The sequence below is a fragment of the Brachyhypopomus gauderio genome, chromosome 5 (assembly GCF_052324685.1).
Source record: "Brachyhypopomus gauderio isolate BG-103 chromosome 5, BGAUD_0.2, whole genome shotgun sequence".
NCBI classification, from domain to species: Eukaryota; Metazoa; Chordata; class Actinopteri; order Gymnotiformes; family Hypopomidae; genus Brachyhypopomus; species Brachyhypopomus gauderio.
Window position 1 is genome coordinate 30,737,403 of NC_135215.1, and position 11,831 is coordinate 30,749,233.

Here is an 11,831-nt window from a genome sequence, read left to right on the forward strand (position 1 = left end):
ATATCTAGTTGTAAAATTCTGAACGAACAAAACTAGTTATTTTTAAAGTTATGTTTTCTCTAAATGGTAGAGGTTATGTGAGAGACCAGTACCCCTTTCTCTATCTCGTGAAATGCATGCCTCACCAATGAAAGTGTAAATGCGAGATGTATTTTAGTTCTGCACTAATATAAAAAATATTATTGTGGAAAATATTGTTTGATATGTTTCTACTTGTAGGTATCACAAATATTTTCAGACAGGTGAGCCCAGTGCGTTTCCCTTCTGCTTCTGTGCTACTGTGCTGGGCTGGACCGTATTGGGCTAGACTGTGCTATCAGTTATTTTTTCATACATCATCATGTTCTGTCTGATTTATAAAAGACAGAAGCCTTACGTGAGATGTTCAAATAAGGAACCTGTGATGATCCTCTGTTACAATAACTGCAGTCGAAGGAAGTAGCTGTACTGTAGCTCTTTATGCTGTACTTCATTATTAACACACCAGTTTTTCATTTAGCGTTACACACTGCCTGGGACTTTGAATGCTCCCATTGGTTTGAAAGCCCAAACTAATTTAGGGATAAGCACATCAAGTTCTCTAATCCCAGTTTTCTATTTGTCGAGGGGTTTCTTTTGTAAAACATTGCTTTTGTTTATTCCTTAATGACCTAGTTGTGTGAGTGCCAGAACAATAATCAGACCAGGGCATCTGTGCCAGCAGCTAGTTTGTTTTCAGGGTCAGGGGTCAGCAGAAAGGTAAAGACCAATCAAACTCCAATCCCTCCTCACTGGCAAACCCTGCAGTTTCACTACTGTGTTACGATGTGCTGACTTAGATAAGGTATTTATAATACATCACTTAACTCTGACTCATACTTTGGAAGCAACTTTGAAAAAAAGCGTGATCTCCTGGTTAGGGAGCAAATACTTGATTTCATAGGACACAAGGAACTTGCACACATGTAGAGATGCATGAATGTGTTAAAGTAATAAAAAAAACTATCCAGGGTCCTGTCCTTCATATCTCAAACAAATATAAAGTACGAAGACGCCAGCCCCATTAGCTAGCTGTGCAAAATACAAACAGGACAGCTTGGTTCTTGAATCAAGTGCAAACTTGAACTGTAACTTAGTGATTAAGGAGAATAATGAGAAAAGGAATTCAGTTCTTATCACTTGCAGAACAAGAACTGTTGCTGGAAACATGACGAATTTAATGCAGCAAAAACATCTGTGACATAAATAACATAATAATAAGTGTAGATGAAAAATTAAATGAGTATGTATGTTTAATGTTAGCTTGGTTTCATTATTACTGCATCAGTGGTCTAATTGTACACCTCGTTCTAGCTGTAATATAATTTGCATTTTGTGAGGTGATGGCGGGGTGGAGAGGATATGAGGAATGTTTTCACTGTGGGAGTTATCAGTCATACCTGCAAACATTTCCTTGATTGTAGTGCTTTATTGATGATTATTACTTCAATGGTTGTTAACAAAACTTATTTCTTTCAGACCATGGGGGGACATGTGTGCAGACCACACTTCTATTTTATTAGGGAATCTTTGGCAAGGGAGTCAAAGCCCTGTTTAATCACCTGCATGCTGATGAGACTGGCAAAGAAAACTAGAAAATCATTCTTGAAAGAAAGTGAGACAAGTGTACTTTTTTGATTGGCATGTGGCATTATTTCATTATTTAGACCAGTAAAACTGTCTGTAGTCTGTTCTGTTCATGAATATTCTAGTTGGAAAGATTTATAGCAGTGCGTCGTTGTCAAGACCTGAGTGCACTTGGCATTGCTTATTAGCTTAAAAGATGTTCTGCATACGCATTTCCAATCCTGACTAAAACAGTACATTTTATAAAGCAACTGTTGGGATTTGCCAAGAGACTTGGCGATCTCACAACATTTGAATTCTCATTCCCAAGTTTCATTGGGTCGCTTCCAAAGGAATAGAGCGGCCATGTCTGGGACAGACTTCCTTTACCAAGAATGTGTCTAAATCTGTGATCTAATCTTGTTTATGTTGAGCAAGTCTGCTCCTGAGCAGGTTTGAGATTACAGATGTGTTGTGTTGGCAACAGTCTGACAACAGCTTTGAAGAACCAAAAAAAAAAGATCTGAAACCATGTCAAATCGTCAACAGTCCAGTAGAGCTGGCTGAGTTATCCACACAAAGGAATAAGGGTTCAGATTTTAATGCTGACCTTAACAACATCTTTATGTAGGTATTATTTCAGCCTCGCCCTTGAATCTTGAGTTTGTTCCTTCTTCACAGTTTGAGCCCCACAGTAGTTATATATATTTTTTTACTTTTGATTTTGTTTAACCTTCGAACATTTAAGCTAAATTCTGATGTTATGCTGCTGCTGTTTGAGATAATGATTGATCGACGTGTGAATCGGTCGGGGGGCGATCCGTCATCGTTACACTGGGCTTTGTTGAGCTTGGTCCACATCCGGCTTGTCTCACTGCCGTCTGACTCGTCTGGTCGCCTGGGAGATTCTGTGAATGGGTTGTGGTTCCAGGAGCCCACTGTCACCAGGCACTGTATGTTTTTATTGGCCGGGGCCCTACCAAACCAAACATGTTTGCGCAGACTAGGGAGCTATTAATAAGACTGGGTTTTCTGACCGGGTTGTTTTCATTATTTCTCTGTTCTGTCATATTTACTCTTCTCTCTTCCTCTCTCTCGGACTCTAGTTATTTCTCTTAGTTTCCTATGTGTCGGCACCTTCTGACAAAGTGGTTGTTGAAGTCTAATGGTATGGTGTGTAGTAGGTTGGTTTTGGTTGCAAATATTGTTTGCCCCTTCATCGTATCGTCTTTTTCCTTTTAATAAAATTTGTGGATATAGTGCATTTCATAATTCCGAATGTGAAATATTTAGTTTTAGTTGTAATTTTGGTGTCAGAATAATGAGTGAAAAGGGGTGTCCTGTTTGTAGCTCCTTTAAGGAATCTGTGCTTTTGATGCAGTAAGGGTTATATTATATATAAGGGTTATTATTACTGCTTTTTGTGTTTTCATTTCCTCTGTATGTTTTTGTCTTTTTTTGTTTTGCTTGCCATGGTGGTCTTCTTGACTAGCACATAACCACAGACAGACCACACTCAGAGTCTTCTTTCCCTCTAGGCCGTCCTGCTTCTCCAGATATCATCATCCTCTCTTGCTTTCTTTTGCTTGATTTCGTTCTTCCTTTCACATGAATTTCTGCAGTTGCAATTTCATGAACATTATGATGCGCTAATTCCTCTGTTGTGCTTTATTGCAGTTAAGCAACAGCTGGATGGACCTCCTGACATCTCACGCACCAACAGCCTTGTGGATGGCATTGACTTCACCAGTGAATATATTGCAGTCCGCGTGGGGACAGACGCTTCACAGTGAGTACTAGGCCTCTCAGTGATATTATTGCATCATCCATCCATCCATCCATCCATCCATCCATCCATCCATCCATCCATCCATCCATCCATTTAGTCAGTTAGACACATTACAGTGTAACCCATCAGTGTGCTCCATTGTCGTCTTTGGCTGTTCCCGTACCCTTTAGACTTGTCTTAAAGCACTTCCTGATCCTGGAGACACAGTGGTGTGTTGAGTGTCTCAGAGTCTGGAGTAATGGGCACTCTGTCGTGAGGTCTAAGAAAGAAGTGGTTTCCTAAGGGCTAAAAATGTCCCTGAATACCAACTGATACCTGGAATTATGTTGAGTGCCTATACAACCTGTCTGGCCTTGTGTGAACCTATGTCTCTATAATTGCTGTGTGTGCTCTGACTACTTTCCCTTAAAACACAGTCCTAGCCGTACTAGTCGTATGGGATTTTTAGAGTATGTGCTTTCAGCTCTGTGGGAAAGATCCTTTTTGTTGCAGTTTTGGGCCCTGCCAGTTCAGCCTGAAAAGGATGTGTATATGGTGTGTAAAGGTGGAGACTTTTTCACACCCATGTTTTACATGACCTAACAGCGAGCAATATGACTGGGGAAGTGCTGTGAAACCTGGGTGTGAAGCTCTGTGGAGTGGTGGAGTACTATGCAGACTTGCAGTGAGGCTGTAAGTCAGTCACATGTCTAACAGATTTCATTTGATTCGGGTGTTTTCCCTGGTGAGTGCATTCACCAGCTAGGTTCCAAGTTATTTAGGACTGGTTTCAAGTACACAGACATCCCTAGATTTCACAATATACACTATATTGCTAAACGTATTCGCTCACCTTCCTTGACTCACATATGAGCTTAATTAACATCCGATTCCTAATCCATAGGGTTCAATATGACGTTGGTCCACCCTTTGCAGCTAGAACAGCTTCAGCTCTTCTGGGAAGGCTCGACCATGGAAACCCATTCCATGAAGCTCTCTGTGCACTGTTCTTGAGCTAATCTGAAGGCCACATGAAGTTTGGATTTCTGTAGTGATTGACTCTACAGAATGTTGGCGACCTCTTCACATTATGCTCTTCAGCATCCGCTGACCCCGCTCCACCAGTTTAAATGCCCTACCACCTCGTGTCTGAGTTGCTGTCATTCCCAAACACTTCCATGTTCTTATAATACAGCTGACAGTTGACTGTGGAATATTTAGGAGAGAGGAGATTTCATGACTGGATTTGTTGCACAGGTGGCATCCTGTCACAGATCCACGCTGGAATTCACTGAGCTCCTGAGAGCGACCCATTCTTTCACTAATGTTTGTAAAAACAGTCTGCATTCCTAGGTGCTTAATGTTATACACCTGTGGCCATGGAAGTGATTGGAACACCTGATTCCGATCATTTGGATGGGTGAGCAAATACTTTTGGCAATATAGTGTTATCAACTCACACAGTGCTCCTAAATGAATAACACCATGGCATTCTATGTGAATCTTTTGAAATGTGAGAAGGATATTTTGAGTGATGGGACTGTGGTCATAAATGTACATTTATATAGCATTTATATATATTTATACAGCATTAATGGTTATAGAGCAGGTTATTCTCCACAAGGTGGCATTACTAACTGTGCATTAGAACCACAGATTGCTGGGACCATTGTGTGTAACTGATATTGATTGCGGCTCACATCATTGACGTTGTATGTCCTTTTTAATTTTTGCTCTGAGGTGAATCTCATCCTATCAGCACCATGACATACAACCCCTTGTTTCCATCAATCTGTGTGTATTACTTTCTTAAAATGCCAAAAATGAGGACCACCATTGTCTGTCCATCAACCTTCTCACAAGCCCTTTCTTGGCAAGAGGAGGACTAAGACTCTTCACAGCTGCTGAGTTCCAGCAGGTATCTTTTATGGTTTCCCCGTTCTCCCTTAGCAGTCTGCAGAATGAAACCACCTGTCATCTCTCTTGAGAATCTTTTCTTAATAATTCTTAATAATTAAAATGAAGCCCAGAGCTTCCCTGTTATGTCCTTTGGCTGGACGTATGGGAACCAGCCATCCATTGCTAAGAGCACATTCCATTCCTGTTAATGCTTTAAGAATCTTAAGGGCCTTCATGTCCATGAGAGTGGTGGAGAGAGTGCAGTGGATGTGTGACTAAGCTGGAGTCTGATCTTGCGGTTGCCTTCTTCATTACCCTCTTGTGTCACCAGACCCACCCTGTTCTCTGTGTACACTATGTGTGTGGTTGCCCGTGTGGTGCGTTTGAAAGCTTCAGCACATCCCACACCTGTGGCCACCGCTGTTGTAGCTGCCTCCGCTGACGGGATGCACTGCGTTCAATCTTTTCTTTTCTTTTTTTTTTTTTTAAACTAGGCTAATCTGAAGGTGCTCAGGGTTGCAGAGGTGTTAACAGGTTGTGTGAGGGCCCATATACCAGCAAGGACGTGAGAGAGGGTGAGGGGGCGAGAGATAGAGAGAGTGCTGGGGCGTGTGAAGAGAGACAAGCCTCTTGGCAATGTTGCTGTTGACGTTCGGGCGTGAACGTTAGATGTGAGATGTTTTGACTTTAAATGCTCTTTAAATGCTTTTTTTGCTAGTTTTGTACAGCATGCCAAGAGGTTTCTAACCTGCACACAACAGCACTTGTGACTTTTGAATGTTATACATCGCTCTACAGGGCAATTGAGATCAGCGCATCTGCTTTTAATGGGACAACTTTATTTGCACAAAACGATAGCCCCCCTTTTATTAATACAACTGTCTAATTTAAACATTAGGATTTTAGGATGGGTCCATAAATGATGATGATGGTTCAGAACTGGGTTTGTGCCGTGGCGGTAAAATAAACCAGTGGTCATTACAAGCTGAGCTGTGATTCTTCATGAGCTGTGCTCATAGTTTAGTGAGCGGAGAGGCGAGCGTGTCCAGGAAGAGAGGATCATCAGATAATACGTCTGGACATTACTCAGCGTCACCTTGGTCTGTGTATGTGTGAGTAGTGTGGGCTTTAGTGCGTCTGTGACCTCCAGTTTGTATAGCACAGCTCACCACACAAGCAGACGTACTGATACTATGTGTACTGTAACCGTGTAAGTGCTGTTGAGGAACTCCCCCACTCACTCTCCGTCTTCCAATGTAATAAATACCGGCCGTGCTCCCATTCCTTTAGGTATTCTAAAGAGCCTAATAGCCTATAGTTAGTATGACCTTTGACCCTTTTGTGTTAGGTCTTGCGGTATGCTGCTTCTGAGACCTGCAGCACATCATGAAGTCAATTATCTCTTTATATTAAGCTTGGCTCCATGTTTATAATGATGTATATACTTAGAGGAGGCGTTTTCTCCCCCACCCTGCCTTCGTTTCCCACATGGCCAGGTGAAATGGGACAAATTTCCTCTGATTGTTCAAATATGGCAGAATGAATGAGAAAATACCAGCACTTGCTTGTTCGTTCAATAAACACTGCAAAGCTGATGGTCTTTTAATATACACAAGGAGTAGTTTATATTCACCAAGTATCAAAAGAATTCTAAACAGAATAGTTAGAGGCACTGAAATGAAGATCTAGGTTTTCAACTTTTTCTTCCTTTTCCTGTCCTTTGCTCCTGCTGCTTTTTAAAACAGTGTCTTGAAAAATTTCACACACAACTCATGAGCAAATTAAACTTTAGAAAGGCAGATGTTAACATACCATATTGGTGTTAATCAATTTGAATCAATGTAACATTTTTGCTTCTCAACAAGTGTCTCATTGGTGACTGTGTAGGCCACCACGTCATATGTGATGTAACTGACTAATCTGAGAATCAGATTTGAGTGTTTGAGTGTGCTCAATATTTTTTATATAAATTTTTTCTGTTATATAGTTTACCCTTCCAAGGCAGATTTTGCTAAACGCCCTATTTTTTATTCAGGAACAACTGCCAAAACCTTATCAGTGCTGTAATAATAACTGGTCAGGTGTGTCTAAATAACAGAGTGAACAGTCACACCCAGTGTTTGGTCTTTCTGTCTGATAAAGACATGGCAGTCTGTTAACATATGCTGGGCCTGGTGTTTTGGGTCTCCTCCAGTAGGTATTGGGACAGAGGTCATCATGGCCTTTTAATGAAACAGGAAATAACACGGTTGCTTCATCTCTCCGGAGGTTCAGCTACCATGAATGACTGATCTCTGAGGAGCTGCTCATCCCATCACTGGGCTCATCACCAGCCCAGGCTGAGATGTCCGTGGTGGTGAAGCAGTAGTTTGGGCTAGTACAGGACTCAAACTCTCCTCATCGGCTGTAGTTCTGGACGCGAGTGCGAGTGCGAGTGCATTTCTGCACTCACTAAGGCTCTTCCGCTGATCTTCTGTGGGTGACAGACTTGTGGCCCGTCCGGCCCACAAGGTCCTGCGGGTGTCTTTTTCTTATGTTTCAGACCATCAGGAAATAGCTGTTTTCACTGTGCGTGTCTGTGAGCGGACACCTGTATCATATTCTCATTTTTCTGCGTGAAAGAGGGAAAATCAGAGCATCATAACTGATGTGGTTCTTTTGGCTTATCTTTCACTTCTCATTAATAACAATATTCGGTTTTGATTTGGTTGCAGTTGCACGTCCAACGCATTTTCTGCACTTCACTGAGCTCTCATAGCCCAGAGACTAATCGGCTGTGTTGTTTTGTTTTTTCTTTTACCTTATTTTCTTTTGATAAGGTTTGTTGTTCCTTTCTGGCTTACAAGTGATTTCAGTAATGAGGCCAAATTGGTTTGATATGATTTTGATTGTCGGTTGAAAATACAGATTGAATGAGTGAGGGGGAATGTTGGTGAACATGGAGAGAGCTGCGATGGCATCCTGGTTATCTCACGTCAATCTGGCCTCCAAGCAGAGCCTGATGAAAGCTCCCCCTAGCCCTCTTCCCCTCTCACTCGCATATCTGCTTTCCGTTGTTTTCCTTTCATTTGTCTGAACTTTCTCTGGGCCGAGTGTTTAAAGGGCAGAAACACGGGCAGATACAGCCTTGATCATGTTAACTTTAGTAGACCGCAAGAGTTTGTTGGGCATATGAGCTTGTATGGTGCCTTCAGAAATGCCATTTATTCTAATTTATTTCTGTCCAAGACTTTTCAGGCGGTTTGGCACGTCACTGTTTCCAGCCTTTGCTCTGATGAAGTCTGGGTATTGAATCTGTTCCTCTTGCTCTCTTTCTGAGTGTTCCTTTGGTCCCTGCTCCCAAAGCACCTGGATAAACAGCGGCTCCGTCCCAGTCTGCCCTGCTTGGCAGGCCTCTGAGTTGTGTGTGGATCTGTCCTGCTGCAGCGCCGTTCGTGGCCCGGGGCGCGTGGAAGGTGTGGACCGGAGTCAGCCGGGGCTGCTCCAGGTAGCTTGGGTCAGACCCTCTGATGTGGGTTTGTTCAGGTGGGCCTGGGTGGAGAGGGCGGAGGGTGGGGTGGGTTGGGGGGTTGTGGAGAGAGAACTTGTGTGAGAGCGGATAATACGAGAGGCCAGTTGATCATGCAGAACCACCCCCTACACACCTGTGCACATAGATGTTGTTTAAGCAGAAGGGCACAGACACACACAAGTAAGGGATCCCTCCCAGAGCTTGACCGGTCTCTCCCCTGCTGACCACGAAGCAGGACACACCTGTGGGAATGAACACCTCTTTGTGTTGAGAGCAGAGACGTCTGGAAACCTGGGAGAGTGAACCGGATTAAGGCTGCTACGAACGAGCCTGAATGCTACGTTCTGCACTGCAGCCAGCCCAAATAAATTCAGCATCACTCGACTCACTCTTAGATCGCTCACAACTCCTCACTAGAAATAGCTCACGTTGGGCCGGACTGGTCTACGCTTATGGAAGTGGAATAGAAGTGCATATTCATTTGTGTTGCACAGGGCAGGCAGCAAGACCTACATTTTTCAAATGCGAGAACACTTATTGCCTTATGGTCCCACTTAGTGGTTTTGCATGTTGGGAAAGAAATTGTGGTTCGTAGAGCAGCTTGCTTAGACTTGTCAGCATGACTGCCATTTTACCTTTTACAGAATTGCTTCAAAGCAGAATACCAGGTCAGACGGTGCGGGGTTCGCATCATAGACCTGATATCACGAGTCGGTGGTACTGTGAACACACGGAATGTACTTCATCCTTGGAATCTGGCACATTTAACCCAGTGTTTAGTGTTTCTCAGTATGTCTGAGTGGCGTGTGGACAGTGCCTGTGTGAGATGTGATTGCTCAATTATCCCATGCTCTGGAGAAGATCTGAAGTCTTGGAAAGATTTACACGGAAGCAGCCCTTGTGATCTGAAGATTCAATTAATCCGATCATCTCAGAATCCACCGATTGGTTTAAGCTCCTCTCTCTGTCTCGAGTGCTTCAGTGTATAAGTGAGTGCCAGTGGGATCTGAAATAAATCTGCCAGTGCCTGAAATAAATCAGACAGTATGCGAAAAATGCTGGTTAGATAACATGTATAATTTAAAATTAAACTTCAAATGCTTATATTCCTGTGTTGGCTGAGGAGGTCAGTATTGTTTTCACCTTGTTTTTATTCCATTTGATCATTAAGCATCTTCATTAAAGGTCATGTCTTTATAATATATCTATAAGATGAAATTCAACAGTTCAACAAAGAGGAGCATTTCAAATGTGCCCCCGAAGACGTTGGCCTGTGAGGATCCAACGTCCAACGGTTTGTTGATGATTGCAGGGTCCTTCACCTTGAGCCTTTATGAACTGCCTTTAAGTGACTGGACAATCCACCGAGCTGTGTGGAATTAGCGGGACAAGCAGAGGCAGTGAGAAGACAATGGACTTCCTGAAATAAGTGAGAAAAAGGTGTGGGAGGGTATCTATATTTTATCTATATTATATTCTAAACCTGATTTAGAAGTCAGCAACACCAGGCTAAGCTTGAATTTTATTTCATTTATTATTATTATTTAACGTATTTTATTTCATTTATTCATAGAGAAATAAACAGCTGATCTCACATCAGCTTATCCTGCCTTTAATTTCCTCTGCTTTGAGGTAGGGCTAATTTGTGCATGTCTGCTGCCCTGGATCCAGTCTGATAGATTCTCAGTGATGTGAGCCTAGTCCTGCATTAAAGAGGAAACGTTCCAGCGTGCTGGGCCTCAGGAAAGGCATCACTCCATTTCCTGTACGCCTCATGGGCAGAGGTAGCACAGCAAGACGCCTTTGAACACGCTCGGAGGAGGAGGAGGCTTTATTTATTTGTAATTCATTCATGTTGAGTTCTGCTCAATGACGGCATGTAGTAAGCGCAGGCAGTGCGATCAAACCACTCCGTTTCATGTGTAATCGTAAAACCAATCGAAGCAATGAATTTGTACAAAGCAACAAATGTCTCTGAAGGTCTTTGGTTTAGTGGTTGATATTACAGCTCCCTTATCTCTTTCATCTTGTTGTCACAGTTTAGGAGATTGTTTGATCATATTTTATATTTATTTATGTTCATATATAAATTTTTAATATTTTAAATTTAATTTTTAATATCTCCATAGTAATTATACACAAGAGATTGTGGATTAGATTGATTTCCCGCAAGACTTACACAAAAGAATCATGGCATAAATCGGCAAGGTTGCTCCATCATACAGTTCAGTGAAATTAGGTTCTTTTTGTAAATGTGTGGGCAGAATGAGGTACTAGTGGTGTGAGTCACCGTTTGGTTAGAGTTGGAACAAACTGCTCAACTGCATTTTAATGAAGTGATTAATAAAGAGAAAAGAGGAAAATGGTCAGTGAGATCAAACGCCATGACTCACTCCGAGATGAATGAGAGCAAAAATAAACTTTGGTGAAGTAATCTTTGGAGTGTTTACGTCATCTCTGAAGAAGCCGGACAAATTAGGGTTATTTGGTCCAACTGGGTTCATCATACTTGCAAGCTGTGCTGAAGCGCTAGACAGCTAAATGCAACTTCAGCACTAAAATATTAAAATCTGACCATATAGAAAAAATTCCTTTTTTTTTTTGGATTTTAGTCTTTTTGGTAACTGATGGGTTTATTGATCCTGGTATAATGCCAGCGGTGACAAGTGAAGTAAAAGGTATGTGCGACTTACATATGGGCAAATGTTCTCATACAAAGTCATACAAGTTACCAAAGCTATTTAAAGATATTATGTGGCTGCAGTAATGTGCTGTTGACCCATTTAAACAGCGAATTTGGCCGTATGGCTCAGGAGATCGTGTCCTTGTATTTCAGGTCGCACCATGCTCCGTTGGCCTTCTGCAAAGAGACAGGGGGGGTTTGTGTCATTGGTCAGTGCCAGACGTCTGGGTCATGACTGTTTATCTTAGTAAATCGCTTACACATCTGCTCCGAGCTAGATCGACCACGTGTGATGATGATATTTCATGAAGCACAGGAAAGCCATGCTGAGGCCCTGGCTCATAAGCAGCATGCATACTGAGTTACCCAGATGCCCTGACAACTAT

General features: G+C 42.3%; 1 protein-coding gene across 2 annotated transcripts in view; it reads left to right on the forward strand.

Annotated features, from left to right (window-relative positions):
- Nucleotides 1–11,831, forward strand: part of kcnq1.2 (potassium voltage-gated channel, KQT-like subfamily, member 1.2) — a 105,746-nt gene that overhangs the window by 29,391 nt on the left and 64,524 nt on the right. For both annotated transcript variants that reach the window (XR_013131036.1, XM_077007045.1), the window contains exon 12: nt 3,262–3,373. Coding sequence is in view for 1 of the 2 variants with exons in the window: in XM_077007045.1 (XP_076863160.1) it covers nt 3,262–3,373 (112 nt within the window). In the remaining variant the exon portion in view is untranslated. The remainder of the gene's footprint in view (nt 1–3,261; nt 3,374–11,831) is intronic.